This window comes from Panthera tigris, chromosome D1 (genome assembly GCF_018350195.1).
Source record: "Panthera tigris isolate Pti1 chromosome D1, P.tigris_Pti1_mat1.1, whole genome shotgun sequence".
Lineage (NCBI taxonomy): Eukaryota > Metazoa > Chordata > Mammalia > Carnivora > Felidae > Panthera > Panthera tigris.
In genome coordinates, this window is record NC_056669.1 from 101,661,985 (window position 1) to 101,684,026 (window position 22,042).

Here is a 22,042-nt window from a genome sequence, read left to right on the forward strand (position 1 = left end):
TCCGTGCACCGACCACCTCCAGAGATCTCACTTGGCACAGACCCCCAGCGTCTCCAACTCAGAGTCACAGCCTTGAACCCCACACCCTGAAACAGGAGGGGCTGTTAAGACGGTCCAGTCCAACCGCCGGTGCTCTGATGGGGAAACTGAGGCCCAGAGAGGGGAAGGGATTTGTCCAAGACTCCCCACCCTGGAAGGAAACAAAGCATCGTTCACCTCTACCCACATTCTGCATTGTCTGCCAGGCCCCCCGGCTGGCTGTGCTTAACTCCTCTCTCTAATGTCCTGTGTCTGCTCACTTACCCAGTTCTGTCTCAACCCACCCCTTCCTTTCCATCCCCCCACCACCTCCCTGCTTCATCTCCTCATTACCTCATGCCTAGAATACAGAAGAAAATAGCAATAACCTCCTCTCTGGTTTTCCTACATCCAGTCTCTCCCTCCCACCCAGCCTGCCCATGGTGGCCAGATTCATCTGACCAAAATTTGCATTATGTCCTTATGTCACTCAGAAACCTACAATGCGTCGTTACTGCCTACAGGTTACAGATAAAATGCCTTAGCAGAGCATCAAAGACCCTTCAGAGTCTGGTGCCAACTGCCTTTCTAGCCTTTTCTCTCATGGCCTCACCCCCAAATCCTCACTCTAAAAAAGCTAGAATGATTGGATCATGCGCTTGAAACCCACAAAGCTCAAAGTTCCTCAATCTCCCCCAAAGTAGGACGCTTCTCGCCCGCTCCTCAGATTCCAGACTCCAGACCCCTTCTCCAAGGCCCAGTCTGCACCTCTCTGACCTTCTCAGTGGGAGTTCTTTGACTGTCCTTCAAAGCTGCAGCAGAGAGGCTCGGGCTCAGGCTACCTCGAAGCAGACGGCTGCCCCCCACTGGCCACCTTGGGAATCACAGACAGGCGTCTGTCAACGTGAACTGAACGTGAGCAGCCAGCCGCCCCGGGAGAGGAACAGGAGAAGGACGCCAGATGACGGCCTTTATAAGCCCTTAAGCCTCTAAGGTTCTTACACTCAGTAGGGGGAAGGGTTCTCAGCCCCGCTCTCTGAGCTGCTGGCTCCTGACTTTAGATCCCTGATCCACGAGAGAACCCCTCTCCTCTGAAATACAAAGATTTGCAGGACACTGCTGAAGGGAAGTTTGCCCACCAGCCTCTGAGAGGCCGCAAGGCCGGGTACAGTCCAGGTGGCAGACCCAAGGTCCGGCTGGGGTCAGGTTTCTACATGAATTTTTAATACGTCCAGCCAGACCTGTCAGATGTTCCGAAACCTGAGCATCTCTTTTCGTTTCTGTACATGATGCCCTTCCCCATCCCCGTTGCCCCTGGGGCGGGGGGCAGGGAGGACAGGCCAGGGACGTGCACCAGTGGCGTCTGCAGAAATGATTCGGGGGAAGTGGAAGGCGAATGACCTAGTTATTCTCCCACTTACTGTGTGACCTGCAACAACTTACTTAACCTCTCTGAATGTCCATTGTGTTTTTTTGTCTTTCATTTGTGATCTGGGGGCAATACCTGCTTAAATTGAGCTGTTGTGGGGAATAAGTACAATACCCCCTCGAAAGGCGACCTACATGGTTGCTGTTGTCCCCTTTCCTCAAGTCCGGCTTCCCTCCTCCGTTTCCTTCCAACACCAGAGGTGCCTCTTGCCCCTTTCTTTTGGAGGTGGGGACTCTGGCTGGGCCTGCCACTGTCCCCCAGTGACCCTTCGGCCTTCCTAGAAACTTCAGATGAAGTGGCAAAAAGGAAAGGAAGTGAGAAGGAGAGGCCAGGCTGGTGGAGTAAGAGAGGAAGATGGTCCAGCTGAGGGGAAGGGGCAGACAGGAAGCAGAAGACCCTACTCAGAGAGAGAAGAGCCAGGTGCAGGCTCCTTTCTTTCTTTCTTTCTCTCCCTTTCTCCTTCCTTCCTTCCTTCCTTCCCTCCTTCTGGCACCTTCTCCAAGGCTGGTCGGGTCACGCCAGAAGCCAGAATGGCCATTCTGAGCAGAGGTGAGGTCAGGAGCATGGAGACAGGGTTGGAAATGGGGGGCTGTTGAAGGAAGCTGGCCCAGTCTTTCCAGCACACCAACTCCCTGCCAGTGTTTCTGCCAGTGTTCCCTGCCAGTGCCAGGGTCTTTTCCATCTGATTTAGGTGGGAAGTTGCTAAAATGCAGATTCCGGAGCCCCCCAGACCTGCTGAATCGGATTACGGGGGGGGGGGGGAACCCTAGAACTGTGTGTGTGTATGGGGGGGTCACCAAGCATCCTAAGGGTTGAGAAACACCTGAAAGGTGGGGGGAGGGGCAGGGGAGAGCCGCAGACAGGGGAAAGGAAGCAAAGGGAGAAAAGTTAGATACCCACACCCCCACCCCAGACACACTTGTTGGAAATAGCAGACAACACTCCAGAGGGGAAGAGGCTGTTGCCAGGGATGGGGAATAAAGGATGGAGGAGTCAGAGGGAGGTCGCGGAGACCCACAGGGGAGGAGACACTGCAGCAGTGAGACCCGGAGACCCACAGGGGTGGGGACACTGCAGCAGTGAGACCCAAGGTAAGCAGCCACAAGCGGAAACAGACACTTGCAAGGTGTTCCCCACCCTCGTGGGGATTTGAGACCCCGGACCTCTGGACGTGGGATGTGGACACGCCGGAAGAGTCTTCTCGGTTTCTGGGGTGGGGGCTCAGGCAGCAAGCCTCGCCTGCAGGGACGCGCGGCCCTCCCGGGAGGCCACAACACAGACGTGAGGATACTCACCCATCAGTCCCGAGCCAGAGCCCTCCCCTCCCCTCCCCTCGGAACTGGGCTCGGGTCCCGCACCCGCCTGACCTTCTCCCTCCCTCCACCCCCCCAGCCCCCGGTCTCAGCTCATCTGCATAAAGTTCCAATTAACACGTTTTCCCTCAGCTATTTACGATCCCTGAACTCGCTCCCAGCTCGGGAGCTGGCTTCCCGCCGCCCCCTCGCCCCTCGGAGTGCGGCCCCCGTAACCCTAGAGCCCCGGGCGGCTCGAGGCGGCCTTGACCCCGCCGGCCGGGCCCGCGCCAGAGGAGGGCCAGGGATAAGGGGCGCGCCCTGGGGCGGCGGGCGGTGCAGCCGGGGGCCGCCGCAGGCCAGAGGCCAGGCTCTCCGGGAAAAGGCCGGCGCTACCCCCCTCTTCCTGGGAAGAGATGGGGAGGGGGGCTTCTCCTGGGAGACTCAGGGCGTCGAAATTCCTCGTTCCTCATCCTCCGGCCCCCGCACCCCTCCTTCCCCCCCCCACCCCCCGCCACGTACCCTCTCCCCTCCCCAGCCATCTGTTCCACTCGGCAGCGCCGCGACAAACACGGCTCCAGCTCGCTTCCGCCCCTGCCCAGCCCCCTCCCCAAGCTCTCCACCCCTCCCCCGGGAGGCCGGGATTTCTGCCGGCAACGCCCACCCCGTCCGAAGCCCCAGCTGGGCTTCGGCCGACGTCTGGACCCACTCCTTCCGTCTGGGCATCTGTGGGGGTGCAGATAACGCTTGCAAGGGTGGGGGTCGGGAAGGCATGAGATCTCAAAGGAGGGCAGTGCAAGCCAGGGTAGGAGTCTGGGGGTCGAAGCCCGGGAAGGACCCACCCGTGGGGAGGCTGTGTGTGGGGAGGGGTGTGGGGGGCTCCCTTCCAGGCTCGCCGCCCCCTCCCACCCCTTCCATCGCATCCCGGACACAGCCCCGCAGCGCCGCCTGCTGGGCACACCCAGCCCCCGGCCCACATACCTTGCTTCCTCTTCCAGCCAGCACCCGGGTTGGGTGGGATCTATCGCTCGCGATCGCTTGCGATCGCCCTCCACCAGATTACTTGGAAAGTCAAGGCGCGGGATGGTGAGCGGTGAGACCCAGGTAGGCCCTCCGGGAACCCGCCCAACCCGTTGGTGGGTGCTGTCCAATTCTGGTTTAGAATGTTGCAAAAAGGGAACTGTGTTAGAAGCCAGGAGTCTGGGCTACAGCAGCCAGGGATCTGCTATGTGACTTTGTCAAGTCTCCAGACCCCTCTGGATGTGTTTTCTCATCTATGAAATGGGTGGATTAGTCTGTTCCATTAACCTCTAAAGATAATTTAGGACAAAGAGGCAGTTCATCTGTGATACTGTCTTCAGCACTAACATTTGAGGGTTCTCCAAAGTTACACACACACACACACACACACACACACACACACACACCCGCGGGTGTATTGGGGTGGGGGAGATGAGCAACGCTTTTGAGGTCACTCTCAGCCCTGTGAAGACAGCTGAGCTGGGCTGAGAAGCTTGGGACCTCCTTTCTGTCCCTAACCGCCCTGGCAGGCCTGTGGTTAGGACTCAGCAGTCAGAGTGTCCAAGTTTCAAGCTCAGTTCTACACCTACCAACCGTGTGCCCTTGGTCTTGTGCTTTAACCTGTCTGGGCTTTCCTCAACCTACAAAAACAGTGTGAAGACAGTAACCTCTTGGGCTATAGTTAGGACGAAATGAGATAACCTGTGAAGTACAGGCAGATTCTCAACAAATGTCAGCACCCCTCCCTGCACTGCCCCCCCCCCACCCCCGCTCCATTCTGTGACTTGCTCTAGCCTCTAAGGCTGCTGTCCCAGGGACATAAAGAGGTGTCGGCCTGGAATAAAAAAGGTGGAAGTTCCTGGAGGGTCCCTCATTCTCAAAGATGGTGTCTTTACCTTTGTGATTTTAAAGCCTCATTTCGATGTTAAAAATAAGTATAAATATAGTAGAAAGTGGAGCTCAAAATTTGCATAAGTTTTAAGATAAAACAGGAGACTATAAAAAAGTGTAAATTTCAACAAACCTCCAACATTCTAAGGGATTATTTCTAAAGCATCCTGCCCCGATCCCCCTGTACAGACAAAAGCAACCTGCTGGCTGTACCTCAAACCATGGGAAATGGGGGAGCAGGAGCAGAGGGCAGGATGTGGGCTCCCTCCAGACACTAAGGGCAGGGATGGTTAAGCAGAGGGAGGTGAGGCAGACAGCCAGAGGTGGACAGGCTGGCACTTCAGGTGTCCTACTTAATGCCCAGCCAAGCCTGGGTGGGGGAGAGGGATGGGAGTGTGGGAAAACACCCCCCCCCCCAACAAAGATACAGGCACACACCAGCCAGTCTCTCACTTCCCTTTTTATTTCCTCTAAGACCTACAAAAGGCAGTACCAGGGAGGGAACCTGCCCTCCGGCCCTGAAGGGGCTTACCCACCCCCCCCCCAAACCCCATCCAGGACACAGCCACCACCTCAGGCCCCTTTCCTCGAGGGGAAGGTTGTTTCGTCCACACACACACATTCACACGCACGTGCACACAAACACGTACATGTGCATGTGTATGCATGCCCGGTCTCTGGGCGTCGCATAGCTGGAACCCTAGGGGTAACCTGTTTGTTGATCCCACAAGCCGCCAGGAAGCACCAGGAGGTGGGCCCCTAGGATGAAGGCCCAGAGGCAAGACAGCCCGCATCCTGGTCTCCTCCAATCCGAGGAGAAAGAAGGCCCAATCCTTCTAGCACAGGGCTGTCTTCAGTCAATGGAGCATTATTGCTTTGGGGAAAATTTTTTTTAGTTCTTTTTTTTTTTTTTCCTTTTAGCAAGTCCCTACAAAAATAGAACTTCTCTTGGTATTTATAAATCCACGGCCCAGCTCTGTGCGTATGTCACAGGTAGAAAAGCCATATGAGGCATTGCTGGAAGCCGAGCTACCCAGCCTGAGTGGCGGGGCCCAGGCTGTGGACAGACTGGTGACTGCAGGGCAGCCCGCCGACAGTGAAGCTTCTCGTCCTCCCGCTTTTAGGTAATTTGGCCTTAATAAAGTACCTGGGGTATTGTCTGTTGGGGAATTGCCCTCGACAGGCCCTCTGGGAAAAGAACCATTAGGGAAGAAAATAAGGTTCTGCAAGAAATTGAGCAGCTTTGGGGCGCCTGGGTGGCTCGGTCGGCTAAGCGTCCGACTGCGGCTCAGGTCACGATCTCACTGTCCGTGGGTTCGAGCCCCGCGTCGGGCTCTGGGCTGACGGCTCGGAGCCTGGAGCCTGCTTCCGATTCTGTGTCTCCCTCTCTCTCTGCCCCTCCCCCGTTCATGCTCTGTCTCTCTCTGTCTCAAAAATAGATAAACGTTAAAAAAAATTAAAAAAAAAAAAAGAAATTGAGCGGCTTTACGTTTCGCCCTTGCCGTCCCCTCTGGAGACTCCTCCACTTGCAGGAAGGATGGCCTCACGCATTTGCCAGCAAAGAGGGCCTGTAAAGGAGAGACATGGATTTGAGACATAGGGATATGGATCTGCCCCCCTCGGGCAACGAAGGAGTGTATCTCTGGGCACAGGTGACCTCAACCCCTCGGCCCACCTGGCCCCCCGGAGGCATTCCAGATGGTGACTGAACCTAGTCGGTTCAGGTACAGAATGGTTCCTCAGTTCCTAGGTGCCTTGTCTCTCTGAGAATGTGTGAGGCATGGGTTTCTAAGGCCCTATCGGCCCCTTCCCGGCACCTCGGACCGAGGCAAACACATTGTTCTTCTGGCCTCATGTGGTTAGGAGGTCATGTCCCCGTAACTGTTCCACTTGAGGCGTCGAGAAATGGAGGGCCTTTCACGAGAACAGCAAAGCAAATGCTTTGTAGATTATAGATAAATGCAGATGCATAATGGAATAAGGTAAGAAATTAATCAATAATCAAAGGGTATGCGGGAACTTTACGAGAAAATCGCCACGTTATTTCTTAAAGGTTGACTACACGTAGGAACATTTTTAAAATTAGGCGATGTTAGAAAAACATAGATGACGAATGCTCCAAGGAAATCACTAGCACATATCGTGCCACGTCTGCTACAATAAATCGGCCAGTTCAACACACTGCTGTTGTCTGTGTCCGTTTTTATTTTAGTTTTTTATTCTAGTTTTGTTTTATTTTCACTTTTTCGCCGACGCCGTTCATCCTTTGGGAACCCCTGGACCTGCTGGAGCCGGACTCCGGCAAGGCATTCCCTTTGGTAGCTCAGGCCTTGGCCTGTCATCCGGGTCCCTTGGCTGCAGGGGTCTAGGCAGTCACCTCGGAGCTTCCGAGCACCTTCTTTGAGCCCTCCCAGTCGGTGGCGTACTCCCTCTGGAGCTGGGCACGGTAGTAGAAGAGGTAAGAAGGCAGCAGGAATCCCAGGAGTGAGAATAACAGGAGGCCCAGATTCACCTTTAGGGCAAGGAGAAAGACAAGAGTCAAACAGGTACCCGCTTCCCCCCATCACCCTCAAGGGCCCTCCCATTTAACCTTCAGCAGAGAGGAGAAGGCAGCCATTTGTACTCAGGTCGTGGGCCACAATGATAAATATAGCTAGCGCTTCCAATGTTCAGTCACTGTTCCACCAATATCTCATTTAATGTTCAACGACCTCGTAAAGTTTCTTAGCCTAGTTGGAACCCTGGCTGAGGCTGGTGCCCACACCAGCTGGCGCCCTCTGGGGAGCTACTGAGGCAGTCTGGGCTACTTTCTGACATGGAAGCTTCTGGGCTGGGAACCATGACCTCTGAGGATGCTGACAAGGGGATCCCATTGCGGGTGCCGAGAAGAGACTCGAAGGCAGTTAAAGGAGCCAAGGCACGCAGCCGGAGGACAGGAGGCCCAGGGCAGTGGCCCTCACGTGCACTGGGCCGCGGTCCATACCCGGCTCTGCCTTTCTCGCTGTGTGACTTTGGGCAAATCGCCATGACTCTAAGTCCCTCCTCAGGGCTGTCAGTACCTGGTGAGCATTCACTAAAGGGTGGCTACGCTTTCTCCATCATTCTTGTGGGAGAAAGGTTACGGGACAGGTGGCCCCACAGGGCAGACAGAAGGTCAGCTTTAGGGAGGCAGATGTCAGTTCTGGGTAAGGAAAAGCCCTTCTGACCATACCAATGGCTGCTGCCCCATCACTGAGGGTGTTGAGAGGGTTTGTTGGAACCCCTTTCCAGAGGTGCTGGAGAAAGGATCCATGCACTGGGTGAAACTGGACTGCATCAGAGCTAGGCCACTTCACAAGGCACCCGGAGGCTTAGCACAAAGATACTCCTGGGCCCAGGGTGAGGGATGCTGATGCGGCTGGCTGGGGAATCTGTATTTTTAACGTGCTGTGACGGGTTGTGAGGGACAGCCAGCTGGGGAGCCCCCAGATCAGAGACCTTCAGTCTGAGAGATGAGTGAGGGATTCTGTCACCTCGAAGCCCCTCCCCCTCAGCCCCCTGGAAAGGGGCTCCTGCTCTCCACCCCCACGCCACCCGCAGTTCTCACCCAGAAGGGCTCTCCTTTCAAGGGTCCCACCATGGCCATGAAAAGCGGCTGCTGGAGCAGGGCAAACACAGCACTGATGAGGGACTGCAGACCCGTCAGCGTCCCAAAGTGGTTGGACGGGAACCTGTCAAGAAGAGGTAGGCCAGTTAGGACGGGCACATGGCCCTCTCCAGTCCAGCCCCCTGTGCCAGACTCCCCCCCACCCCCAGGTTAGGCGGGCAGGGTGGAACTTAAGAGCCTCTTTGCAGGGCACCTGGGTGGCTCAGTCAGTTAAGCATCCGACTCCTGATTTCGGCTCAGGTCGCGATCTCACGGTTTGTGAGTTCGAGCCCCACATCGGGCTCTGTGCAGACAGTGTGGAGCCTACTTGGGATTCTCTCTCTCTCTCTCTCTCTCTCTCTCTCTCTCTCTCTCACTTGCTCTCTGCCCCTCCCCCACTTGTGCGCGCACACGCACGCTCTCTCTCCCTCCCTGTCTCCAAATAAATAAATAAATAAATAAACTTTAATTAAAAAAAAAAAAGCCTCTTTGCCTGTGCTTTCTGGACTCTGCCTCAAAGCTGTGTGCTGCGGCTTCGGGGCCACTAAGCTGGCTTCTGCCAACTACTATCTGTGTGATAACAGCAAGTTATGCAATCTCTCGGAGACCCACTTCCTCCACTAATAACCGAGATAGCACTGACCTCACTGGGCGGTTCATTTATTCTTTTGACAAGGATTCACTGAGTTCCCACGTGCCAGGTGCCATTCTAAGGTGCATGCACATTCAGCACTGAACCGAACCCTTGTAGAGGTGGCTTTCTGGTGGGGCCGGTGTCAGTCGGACAACGAGCAAGATACACACATAGATTGTTGGCTGGTGAAGGGAGCCAAGGAGAGATGTAGGGTGGAGAAAGCAGGTGGGGGCGTCCAGGGGGCTGCCACCGTGGACAGGATGGCCAGCAGAGGCCTCACTGACAAGGGGACCCTGGGTACGGACCTGGAGAAGGTGAGGTAACTGTGGGCCTTGCAGCTATCTGGAGGGAGACTGTTCTAGAAAGAGGGAACAGGAAGTGCAAATGGCCTAAGTAGGGGACACACTTGGGGTTTCTGAGAAATGAAGAGGCCGCAGCAGAGTGAGAGAAGGGGGAAGGGGGGTGAAGAGAGCAGACAGGGCCCGGGGTGGGGGAGTGGGGGAGCTAGAACTTGTAGGGCCTGTTAAGCCATAACAAAGCCTCTGGCTTTTTCTCAGAAACAAGGCAGGAAGCCATGGAGTGACAGAAAAAGACTTATGTCCCAGCAGGTGTCTCCAGCCCCTGTGTTAAAAATAGACCAAGGGAGGGGGCACCTGGGTGGCTCTGTCGGTTAAGCATCAGACTCTTGGTTTCAGCTCAGGTCATGATTTCATGGTTTGTGAGTTTGAGCCCTGCATCAGGCCCCATGCTCACAGCACAGAGCCTGCTTGGGATTCTCTCTCTCCCACTCTCTCTGCCCCTCCCCTGCCCGCTCTCTCTCTCTCAAAATAAATAAATAAACTTAAATAGACCGAGGGAGGCGAGAGCAGATGCAGGGACCCGGCCAGGAGCTGCTGCGCCCAGCCAGGGCAGGGGGGTGGCGGTGGAGACAAGGAGAGGGTCGCATTCGGGGTCTGTGGACAGCGGGACCGCGGAGGACTAGACATGGAGTGTGAGGAAGGGAAGAGCCAAGGCTCACTCCAAGGCTCCAGCTTGAGCAGGTGAAGGAGACGGGCTGCCCTCTGCTGACCCTGGTCAGGCGTCCTGCACCACGCCTGCCACTGAAGAAGCCCCTGGTAACGGTGACAACTGTCACTGCCGTTGCTCATTACACACCCCGGGGAGTCCCTCAGCAGCACTGGCAGTGGAAACCAGAAGGGTGAGGGGAGAGGGAACCGGGGACTGCTCCAGATGGAGCAGGAGAGTCATAAGGCAGGCTGCAATCTGGAAATTTCTACAGGGCTGACGGGGGAGAGAGGAGAGCAGACGTAGGACCAAGGCACGTGGGTGGTGGGGGGGGCTCAGTTGGTTAAGCGTCCAACTTCGGCTCAGGTCATGATCTCACGGTTCCTGAGATCGAGCGCTGCGTTGGGCTCTCTGCTGTCAGCACAGAGCTGGTTTCGGATCCTCTGTCTCCTTCTCCTTCTGCCCCTCCCCAGCTTGTTCTCTCTTTCTCTCTTTCTCAAAATAAATAAACTTTAAAAAAAAAAAGAAGAAGGAGAAGGAGAAGGAGAAGAGGGAGAAGGAGAAGGAGAAGGAGAAGGAGAAGGAGAAGGAGAAGGAGAAGGAGAAGGAGAAGGAGAAGGAGAAGGAGAAGGAGAAGGAGAATCCTGGCTTCCTCTAAGGGAGGACCCCCTGGTGGCAGGCTACCTTTGAAGAGGCAGGGACCCCACCACCCAAGATGAGATGCCGGGAGAGGGCAGCCCCACCACCAGCCCACCAGGTGGCCTCCCAGCTCCCCACCGACTCCAAGAGGTCAGCACTCCTGGGAGGCAGCGGAGAGGGGCATGACGGGGTGGGCGGGGCCATTTCGACTCTGCTCTGGGATTCTTCGGGTTTTGGGGGAGGAAGCGGCTGACTCACACTGCAGCGTAGAGGCTCCCACAGGCTGAGTGGAAGAAACCTCGAACCACGGTGTGCAGGATAAAGGTCACGTACTGAAACCAAGAAGAGAGAGGGAAGAGGTGAGAGCAGGTGTGGAGGCCGGAGGCAGGATGGGGAGGGTGGCCGGCGACACGAAGCCGCGCGGAGCCCTTGCCCACCCGATCCCTGGAATACCCCCCCGGGGGGACCCAGAGACCCAGAAGACAGACCCAGAGGACAAGAACCTGGCTTCCTGGAAGGCAGGCATGGGGCGAAATGGCCCTTCGGAGGGGTCCTGGGAGGCAGGGAGACAGGGGAGGACAGAGGTGGGTACCTGGAGGTGTAAGCTATTGACGAGGCAGGTGACACCAAACCCCACCAGCAGAAAGTTGGTCAGGGTGAAGGCGTTGATGGCATTGGTGATCTTCTGGATCTTGCGGTGGCGCGGTCTGGCCGACCTGGTGGCGACCCCATCCCTGAGGAGAACAGGATGTCACCGGCTGCTGCCTCCACGTCCCCAGCAGCTGCCTGGTTCCCCGCCTGGCCTTCCCCTCTTCTCCTGGGCCTCTGCCGTGGGGGCGACAAAGGCAGCAAACCACTCCCCCAGCCCTGTGTTCCTCAAAGCGTGGCTCCCCCACCTTTTACCCCAGCATCACCTCAGGGCTTTCTTTAAAATGCAGATTCCAGGCTCCCACCCCAGAATCTCAGAGGCTTGGCCCAGGAAGCTGCATTCTGACAAACAGCCCAGGCACGTCTCACGCACACTGAAGCCTGAGAATCAAGGATAGGAAGGAAGGTGGCGAACCGGAAGCTCTCACACTGTCTCCAATCGGACGCCTCTATGGAAGCATCTCTGCCCATCAGCCTGGACAAAAGTAGATGCCACTCCGGGGACAGCAGATTGGCCCCGGACTACCCAGCAGGCCCCTCTCTGGCACACTCCAGGGGAGAGGCCAGGAGGCCGAGATGCTCATCTATCCTAGACAGATGACCCTGCCATCAGGGGCCATGGGCAGGGTGCCCGGGCTGGAGTACCGATGCTGGGGAGGGAAGCCACGAGATTGTTCCTTAGCTGCCTTCTCTCCTGTCCTCTCAGGACAAACAGGAACTATTTGGATTAACACAGAAAGAACCCAGAAGACCCGGGCTCAAGACCCAATTGTGGTCTCCAGCCAACAAGATGGGCCTCATTGGCCCCACCTCCTGCTACCCATGTCCTGTGTAGTCCCGTCCTACACTGTACCAGTTACTCTGGACGACCCACAGAATATGACAGAAGCAATGGAATGTCACTTGTGAGATTTCGCTGTGAAGGACACAGAAGCTTCTGTCTTTGTCTCCCTCCCTTAGACCCCTTGCTGGGGGAAGCTGTTCTGTGGTGAGCAGCCCTCGGGACAGACCCAGGTGGAGAGGGGCCAAACTTCCTGCCAAGAGCCACCTGAGTGAGCTCAGGAACAGATTCTCTGACCTCGGTCAATATCTCAGATATCTGTAGGCCTGGCTGACAGCTGGAGAGCCTGCGGTGGTCTGAATGACTGTGTCCCCCCGAAATTCACATGCTAAAATCCTCATGCCCAACCTGGCAGTATTAGGAGGTGGGGGTCTTGGCGGGTGATTAAATCACGAGGGGAAAGCCCTCATCATGGGATTCGTGCCTTTATAAAGGAGGCCCCACGGAGCTCCCTATTCCTTAGGCCATGTGAGGACACAGCAAGAAGATAGCCGCCCAGAAGAAGGTCCTCGGTCAACCACTGGCTCCCTGATCTGAGGCTTCCAGGCTCCAGAACGGTAATAAGTCAGTGTCTATTGTTTTTAAGCCACCCAGTGTGTGGTATTTTGTTACACCAGCCCAAACAGACTCAGACAGACAGACCCTGAGCCAGAACGCCCAGCTAAGTCATTCCCAGATTCCTGACTCAGAAACTACACCAGACAAGAAACGTTAGCTGTTTAAAGATGCCCAGCTTTGGGGCTAATCTGTGATACAGCAATAGATGTCTGATATTCCAACTCTCTCTCTTTCTAGCCATAAGAAGGCTTTTGAGTATACCCTTTACAACATAGGTTCCGGAACATGCTACTACTGCGATCTTGGGTAAGTTGCTTAACCTTTCTGCGTGTCAGCTTTGTGAAGTGAGGATAACATACCTCCCTCAGAGAGCTGTTGTAGGACTCCGTAAGACAATGCAAGGTGCCTAGTGCACGGTCAGCACTCGACCTCAGCTATCCTTATGATCAAGTGAGCTATGCCCACCTTAGCCTTAGTTTCCTCATCTGTAAAATGGGGAGATATTCCTGCTCTCCCAGGGCTCTCGGGAGAAGGAAATGAGAAGCCGGGTGTGAAAGCACATGAAAAACAAAAAGCTGTCACCATCCCTATACAGGTCACCTGGCGTTTCCGAGGGCACTGCCCTCAGTGGGGGCGTCCACACAGTCCTTGATCCGCCAGTCCATGATGTAGCCAATGAGGGGGCAGGTGAGAAGGCACAACAGCTGCATGGCCCCAAAGATGGAGGAGTAGAACCCAACTGGGCAGGACGGGAAGAGAAGTGGAGTCAGGAGCTGGCACGAGCAAGGCCAGCAGCCCGGTGGGCACTGTCACCCACTTCCAGTGTAGGAGAAGCAGTGCCAGAATAGCCCCCCTCTGACCCCCAGATTCTCAGATGCCCCAAATGCCCAGAGTTACAAGGCTGGGCCCAGGCTCCCTGTGGAGTGGGCACCAGTGGGGCGGGTGTGGGCCAGGCCCCCAACTTCTATCCCCCTACCTGTCTCTGCCGCCCTTTTTCTCAGGATGTCCGTCTCTGTTGGGGGGTGGGGGGAGAAGCCAGAGTGAGAGGAGCCCGCCAAGGTGACCCTCCTGTGCCCCCAGCCCCCAGTGGGCTCAGCAGCACCTCACCATGCTCCTGACCACCAGTCACGAGGTACTCCAGCATCTTGTTCATGGCGGCCATGTAGAAGATGACCCTCAGCTGGGTCATGCCCATGGTGAGAAGGCTCCACAGGAAAATGGGGGAACAGAGGCTCTGGCGGAAGGGGACAGACTCTGGAGAGACAGCAGAGGGCGCCCCTGAGCCCCAGATCTTCCATTTCCCTCCAACTGTCCCAGCTGATGCAGTTCTAGAGGGGCTCAGCCACTCACTGTGTGACTCTCAGGGGATTGGTTCCTTCAGAAACGAGGGCTCAGATTCACTGGCCTCCAAGTTCTTGCCCAGTTTAATACTGATCTCAACAGAACGTTTTCAGCTGCCCGCTGGGTGTATACCTTGGTGTGGTAATAACTCTAGCTACTATTTATTAAGCACCTTCCCATTTACCAAAAGTGAACAACAACCCTGTCCTCGGCACGTTCTGCAGATGAGGAAATTGACCCAGTGACTTGCTCAAGCTCACAGGGCTGGAAGCTGCAGGTCGGCTGGACTCAGCTCATGGCTGCCACCACTCTGCCACGGGAGGCTCCGCGGGGGTGGGGGTGGGGGGTCATACCCTCACGACTGCACAGCCTTGTGCCATTTACAGAGCTGCCATATCCACGGCTCCGTTTAAGCCTCACAGCTAACTTCCCCCTCCAGTGCACATGATGACTGCTAGTTTCAGAGATAAGGAAAGCCAGAACAGGCTTAAGTGATCTGCCCAAGTCACACGGCCTGCAACTGCGGAGCCGGACTCCCCATCTCCTGACTCCAGGGCAGGTGCACCTGCCGATCATCTGGGAGCTGACACCTTGGGAAGCGGCTCAGGCAGGTGGCTGCAGATCCTCTTCCAGCCAGCAGGGGGAGCCAGCCAGCCAGCCGGGCGCTGGAGGGCCTCGCAGCTGGCTCAACCTGGCGGCACCTGATGCAAGGGGCTCAGAGGCTGTAGCCCTGATGAAACCAACCGTCCCACAGGCCTGGAGATCCTGCCCCATTCTGGAAGCTCCTCCCCCCCTCCTTCACGCAGGAATCCAACAGAGTACCCCCGAGTCTGAACTTGTAGAGTTCTCTGAGCTCTGATTTCCCCTCATTCTGTAAATGGGGATCAAACCTCACCTATTTACATCATGGGGTGTTGGGTATAGAGCACAAGGGGAGAGAACGAGTGCTCACTAATAAGCATGAGGACCCACCCCACCTGTCACCCAAGGCTGGCCCCTTGACCAGACACTCACTCTCAGGAGGGCTTTCTGAGATGCCACGAACATCCTGGGATGAGATGAAGACTTCAGCCCCGTCCTCCAGGCTGGGGGCCTTCTGGCTCAGCCGCTGGCCCACAATGGTCACATGGGTGTAGAAGCGGTCACCTGTCACCTTGTGATCGAGGGCCAGTCCGCTGAGCTTGATCTTCTTCCTGCCAGCAGCCGGGCCAGGGAATGTGGGAACCAGCCACGCAGAGCCCACCCTCGACAGCCTGCCCAAGGGGTCCATCCCAGTCTGCCCTAGGGGTGCCGTGCAACCCTTTACCTGGCGCTGGCTGACATGCCCACTGACAAGCTGCCTAGTGCAGGCTCGCATCTGTCACTCGGAACCTGGGCCAGGGGCCGGCTTAGCACCCAGTAAGTGAAGGGTGGGCGAGTCCTTTTTCACTTGGGCTGTTGCCATGCAGGCAGCATTAAGAATTCAGACTCTGGAGGGGCGCCTGGGTGGCTCAGTTGGTTAAGCGTTCCACTTCGGCTGAGGTCACGATCTCACCGTTGGTGAGTTGGAGCCCCATGTCGGGCTTTGTGCTGACAGCTCGGAGCCTGGAGCCTGCTTTGGATTCTCTGTCTCCCTCTCTCTGCCCCACCCCTGCTTGCACTCTGTCTGGGTCTCTCAAAATTGAATAAATGTTAAAAAATTAAAAAAAAAAAAAAAGAATTCAGACTCTGGAGGGGCGCCTGGATGGCTCTGTTGGTTAAGCTTTCAACTTCGGCTCAGGTCATGATCTCACGGTTTTTTGAGTTTGAGCCCCACGTTGAGCTGTGTGCTGACAGCTCAGATTCTGTGTCTCCCTCTCTCCCTGCCCCTCCCCCACTCTGTCCCTCCCTCTCTCTCTCAAAAATAAACATTAATAAAAAAAAGTTTTTTTAATGCTTATTTATTTTTGAGAGACAGAGAGAGACAGAGTGTGAGCGGGGGAGGGGCAGAGAGAGAGAGAAAGACACAGAATCTGAAGAGGCTCCAGGCTCTGAGCCCTCAGCACAGAGCCCAACGCAGGGCTCGAACTCAAGCCGTGAGATCATGACCTGAGCTGAAGTCAGACGCTCAACTGACTGAGCCACCCAGGCGCCCCCAAAAAACTTTTTTAATAAAAACAAACAAACAAACAAAAAACCAAAGAATTCAGACTCTGGAGTCAGAGAGCCTGGTTCCAATCTTTAATTTGCCCCCTTCAGTGGTTGGACTTGAGGAAAGTCACTTTGTTCCCTGAACTTCTGTTATGAATGGAGTTAATAAAAGAATCCACTAACAGGACTGTGGAGGGTGGTAGGACTGCTAAGCACAGGGCCTGGCCCGAAGCAGACACTCAAATATCAGCTTTTTGACAGGCACCCCATGTGCTTCCTTGTGGAACATCTCCCCTGACCCCACTGAACTGATAGGGGGTGGGGAAAAGTCAGCATTCAGGCTGTCCTACAAAGGGTGGGGTATTTGAGTCTTTGTATCCCCCTCCTGGGACCGTATGACACATGGCACTGTTGCTGGGATCCCTCCTACTCTGTTCCCGTCCTCCAAACTCAGAAAGAGTAACAGTGGCAGTGTTTTGACCGCCCGTTATGTGCCACGTCTACTCAAACGCTTGTCGGTGGGGAGGATCACGCCCATTGTACAGATGAGAAAGCAGAGGCCAAAGCTGATTCTGTCCATTGTATTACCGCCCCCCACTCCCCACCCACCCCTCCCTCCACAGGGAGGGGAGTCCCCCTCATCACACAGCCCTCCACAGCCACTCACGTGTAGTTGACTTCCTCGGGAGCAGGAAAGGCTTCACTGGGCCAGTTGAGGGCACAGTTCAGAAAGATGAGGCAGGCCAGGCCCGACCACGTGAACATGATGACCACGAAGGACACGCCAGCGTCATAGATCAGCTGTGGAAGGAGGGGCAGGCCCATGGGCCACCTGGCCTCACCTCTCCCAGCCCAAGGCAGAGCCCAGGCCTCAGGGACCCTAGACAAGGTCTCTTCTACCCCATTCCTTGCGCCTGATTTACAGATGGGAAGTGGAGGCCGGAAGTTAAGAGACCCAGGAGACCACCATCCCCTCCCCTTTTCACCCCAGCCCCGGAACGAGACGTGAAGTAATCCCCACCCCCCCGCCCCGGGTGCTGAAGGTCTTTGGAATGTCAATTATTATCGGAAAAGGGCACACAAGCCTGCCTGTGACTCCACGCACATGTTGGCTTCCACACAAACATGCCATTGCATTTTATGTACAAAAGAGAAAAAGTAATGCTCTAGGTTTACCAGGCCTGTGTGTATCTTGCCCCTTCCTGGCACCTTCCCTGAGGGAAAGACAAACCCGACCGAGAAGCCTTATCTCACCTTTCACAGGTGTTCCCAGGGAGGACAACTGGGAGCGTGGGCGTGTGCGCATGTGCAAGAGCACTGCCCAAGGCCTTCCAACCCAAGTGGGCTGGGAACTGATTGGGATTCTGTGCCAATGCGTCAGCCCTCTACTGGGGAAGCCAGGTACCTAGAGATGGTGTCCCTGCTCTTGTCCTCCCTGCCTGGGACGACTGACATCTGCCCCCTCCTCAGGCTCCTGCCCAGAGCTCCAGTGCTGCCTGGGAAAATTTCTGCTCCTCCTCAGCCTTGGGCCTTGAGGCTCTCTTCTTCTCTGGGGGACAGGACAGAGCTTCAAAGAACCACATCTCCAAGTGAGTGGGTGTTAAGATCTGCCTCCTCAAACCCCTCCCACCCCCCATGCCTGCTGCTACCTGAACAACTGACGGCCACTTCCACCCATGCACTCTCAAACTCCTTTGGGGGCACCCAGCAAGTGCCTCCTAAACTAACAAACTTCACCGCCCATGGTGGAATCTGAAGGGCATCCTATGGCCCAGTTGAAAGCACGCTTTGCTATCATTTGATATCAGAGGAAGGCGTGAGGCCCCAAGCTTGCCCCCAAGCTAGAACTCAGGCCTTCCGGCTCTAATTCTGCCAGGCTGATTTGTTCAGGCTGTAGCCTGATATGGACTAACTTCATGACCTTGGACCAAGGCAACAAGCCTCTCCAGGGCAGGTGAAGGAAATGTGGCTGGAAAAGTGGTTGAGGCCAGAGAGATCAAGGGCACTGAATGTCTGTAAAGAGGACGGAGGGACTTGATTCTGTCAGCGAAGCAGGGCAGGTGTGTGAGCCAGGCCTCCAACTAAAATCATTCTGGAAGTCACGTGAAGGACAGACCAGAGAGGGGAAAGGTCCGAGGCAGGGAGACCAGCTGGGAAGGCTTGAGCTAGCCCAGAAGAGAGGACGAAGGCCTGGCCTAGGATGGCAGGAAAGGAAAGGAGGCAAGCAGGGAGACCCATCGGCCAGCGGCAATGCCTGGGCCCCTCCCATGACACTTCAGTGCTTGCCCCACGGTGGTGGGGCCTGACCTCTGCCTGGCAGGAACAACGGTTCCCAGGCATGCCAGCCACTCACCCAACGCCACCTAGTTTCTCTAGGCAAAAAGAAAACCCAGATGACCTCATTGGTCCCCCGCCCCAAACAGGTCCAATACCTTGATTCCTGGGAACGTGATGGCAGAAGAGGCGTAGGAGCCGATCATGAGGGCCATGAACGTAGACCGCAGGTTCCCAAACATGTTGGGCAGCTGAGGGCGGGAAGCAGTACCGGTAAGCTGAAGGACCCTGACACTGCCCAGGGTACCCCTGGCCCAGTCAATGGGACTAAGCCTCGATGCACCCCACCCCGCAGCCCTCAAAGTGAGCTCCAGGAACACCAGCCTCAGGAGAGGCAACAGAAAAGCTCAAAGGCAAAATCACGGGAAACTGGCTAACACCCTCCATCCCACAGACTCCCAATGCACTTGAGCATCTCAACGGTTCCCAGAAGTGCCCTCAAAGAACACTTTTGTCAATTCCGCTCGAGCCCAGGGTTTCCCAAGTTAGTTGTTCGTGGAGCCCTTCTGTTTTGTGACGCCTCTTAATAACCCACGGAATGGGCGTTTAAGAAACACTGATCTAGCGCAACTCATTTGACAGATAAGAAAACTGAGGCCCAGTGAGGGAAAGAAATGTACTCAAGTTCACAGAGCTCCTTAATGACTTTCTCCCCTGTTCTGGCAACCCCGGCTCTATCCCGGACCCCAAGGCTGTGACCATGGCTGGCTCTGTAATGAGCCCTCCTGGGTGGCCCCAAAGGCACAAGTCACAGGAGGTGCCAGGGAGGGAAGGGCAGATGTAAAGGAGGGGGCAGGGGCAGGCCAGGTGACCAGGAGAAGTGGCTCTGACGCGCACAGCAGGCCAAGAATCGCCACCAGGAGAGAACTGATCATATGTTCTGCTCTCTGGCCTGAGCCAGGCCCTCCGGGGAGGAGAAAGCAAAGTCATGCTGCCCTTTGTGTACATCCCCCTCTGGCCCCACCATCCCCCCCCCCTCCAGGTCAACAGAGCCCATAGCTGGGAAAGGCCTTAGATGCCACGCAACACTTCAACCCTCTCCACAGAGGAGAAAACCCGCAGAGAGCTGAGTCCTCCACCAACTTCCAAGCGGCTGTGAAAAGGGGGTGGGACCAGGCTGACCCCCGCTGGGGTAGAGGTTTCCCAGGCACCTGGTATCTGCAAGGCACGCTGCCAAGGACACCAGGGAAAGTGCCAGGGAGAGCTGCCCGGACCCCTGGCGCCCCCGCCCCAGGGTCTCGGGGGCGCTTGTCTCGGCCCAGCAGGGCGGCGCCGGGGTGGGGGGGGGAGGGCGCGAGGCCGGGCTAACGGGGGCGAGGGGCTGGGCAGCACTGGAGGTCCTGGCGGTCCTGGCTCGGGTCTGTCTTGGCGGGCGAGGGCAGAGGCCCGGGGCGGGGGCGGGGCAGGCGCCGGGCCCTGCCATTGGCTGGAGATTATTGGCGGCGGGGCAGGGGGAGGAGCGGCGGGCGGGCGGCGGGCGCAGAGCCTAGGCAGGCAGGGGCAGGGTCCGAGGTTGCGCACCGCGCAGCGCGGGGCAGGGCAGGGCACAGAGAGGAGAAGGGATCTAGGGCCCCAGCCAAGCTGCACAGCGTGGAGAAGGGGCTTCGCGGGGGGGGGGGGGGGGGGGGGGGGGGGGGGGTTGGGAGGAAGGGATCCGCTTCCTTGGAGAGTTGTGAAACGTCCCGGGCTGGAATTAAAGGCGGCTGCTGGGTGAGGTGAAATTCAGCCAAAAACACCCAGTTTGGCGGTCAGGACGGGTCAGGGCGGCCCTCATCCGAGATAAACAGCCCCGAGGCTGGCCCAGCCAGGAACCCCTCCCCCACCACACACTCATCAGCCTTTAACCCTTACACTCACATACAGAGACACACACACTTAGAGCAACACACACACAAAGCCACACACATTTGCAGGAGGCTGAGTCATGTGGAAAAAGCTGTTTCTGTAGGTCCAGCACGGTCAAGTGTCGGCAATTTGACGTGGCTTAACCTAATACCCCCATGAACACATTCACCTGCGCACGCCCTTGCCCATCTAGAGCATCACACACACACGCACACGCTGCTCCTACCGTGTCACTATCTGCCACACTGCCCAGCTTTCTTTTCTTTCCAGCACTTCCGACTACTGACAGAATTTATTAGTTTACTTGTTGGGAGAAGGCTGCCTCTTCGCCCAACCCCGGAACGGAAGTTCCAGAAAGGTGAGGAAGTTGGCAGTTCTGTTTGTGCTGTCCCCCCAGCGCCTAGAACCGAGGCCAGCAGACATTGTGTGCTGGGGACACACGCACCCCCCAACACCCACACTCTCACACAGCGTCACATCCCCACGGACACAGCCTCACATCCACCCTCAGCGGCAGCCCGCACACGCCTCTGCTCTGGGTCCACTGGCTCCTCCCTCACCCGCTGTCCCCCTCACTCTCCTCTATTCCCACCCCCACGCCAGGGTGCCCCCTGCCAAGCGGGGCCTGTCACACTCACCGTGAGTGAAGAGAACGTTAAGCAGATGCCACCAAAGCCATTCAGGGACAGCGCCAGGAATATCAACGGAGACAGAACTGGGAAGGGGAGAGCGATGGGTCAGGGCATTTGGGGGGCTGTGGGAGGCCAAGGGCAGGAGCCGGGATGGCAGGCGATCTGCCTTCATCCCACCCATTCTTTTCCTGTGGGCGGCGAGAGGTCAAACGACTCACCTCTGGTGTCCCGAGAGGCCAGGGCCATGAGGGCGCAGGACGCAGCGAAGCTGGCACTGTGGAGACCCAGGGAAGGAGAAGGGGTTGCCCGCGAACACCCTGAGCCTCCCCTCCCCCCTGCAGCACCAGCCTTGCCTTCCTGCCCCCCCCCCTCACCTGCCAACCAGCCGCGTGGGCCGGGGGCCAAAGCGGTCCATGAGGATCCCCAGCGGCAGGGTCGTGGCGCTGAGCACGAAGGAGCCGATGGTGAAGCCCAGGTTGAGCATCTCTTCCTGGCGGTCACAGCTCAGCCACTCCCGCTGCTCATCCTGGGTGGTGTTGGTGGCGTTCTCAGCTGGGGAGGCAAGGGAAGGCTCAGCACGTGACAGCCGGGAGCAGCCGGGCGCAGGAGACAAGGGCCCGGGGTCCGGGGACCTGAGCTCAAGTCCCACGCTTAGGGCTCACTGCCAACCAGGCGACTTTGAGGGTGGCCTAGAGTCACATCTACTCCGGTGAGGACTCGTCCTCAAGGTAAACTGCCCACTTGGAGTCGTGACAAGTTAATAAAAATGGTTAATGGTGAGGGAAGGAGAGTGATTCACTTCACTCAGTGCTCACTGAATCACGAGGTGGTTGTTCCCCTGCCCCCTCTCTGTTACCTAAGCATCACTGCCAAGGGCACACTCAGGGCGCACCAGAGGCAGACAGACCAGGGTCGAAATTGCCACCACCCGTACCAACTGGGCAACCTTGGACAAGTAACGCCCTCTCTCTGAGCCACAGGCCCTTAGCCTGTAAAAGGGAGCAGAAGATGCCTAAGCCATAAGTTCCTTAGAAGATTCCGCGGGGGCCGGGGGGGGGGGGTGGGTAGGCGCCGAGATGGCTCAGCCGGTTAAGCTTCCAACTTCAGCTCAGGTCATGATCTCATGGTTCATGAGTTCAAGCCCCACATCGGGCTCTCTGATGTCCATGCAGTCTGTGTCT

The 22,042-nt window shown here is 56.7% G+C and overlaps 1 protein-coding gene across 1 annotated transcript in view; it reads right to left on the reverse strand.

The window, feature by feature from the left end:
• Positions 1-6,885: 6,885 nt before the first annotated feature.
• Positions 6,886-22,042, reverse strand: part of SLC43A1 (solute carrier family 43 member 1) — a 31,593-nt gene continuing 16,436 nt past the window's right edge. The window contains exons 3-15 of the mRNA XM_042958429.1: positions 21,236-21,413; positions 21,080-21,135; positions 20,868-20,944; positions 18,483-18,575; positions 16,718-16,851; positions 14,956-15,134; positions 13,708-13,854; positions 13,577-13,612; positions 13,201-13,339; positions 11,146-11,287; positions 10,812-10,885; positions 8,237-8,360; positions 6,886-7,162 (exon numbers count right to left, since the gene is read on the reverse strand). Of these exons, the coding sequence (XP_042814363.1) occupies positions 7,016-7,162; positions 8,237-8,360; positions 10,812-10,885; positions 11,146-11,287; positions 13,201-13,339; positions 13,577-13,612; positions 13,708-13,854; positions 14,956-15,134; positions 16,718-16,851; positions 18,483-18,575; positions 20,868-20,944; positions 21,080-21,135; positions 21,236-21,413 (1,526 nt within the window). The 3' untranslated portion in view covers positions 6,886-7,015. The remainder of the gene's footprint in view (positions 7,163-8,236; positions 8,361-10,811; positions 10,886-11,145; positions 11,288-13,200; positions 13,340-13,576; positions 13,613-13,707; positions 13,855-14,955; positions 15,135-16,717; positions 16,852-18,482; positions 18,576-20,867; positions 20,945-21,079; positions 21,136-21,235; positions 21,414-22,042) is intronic.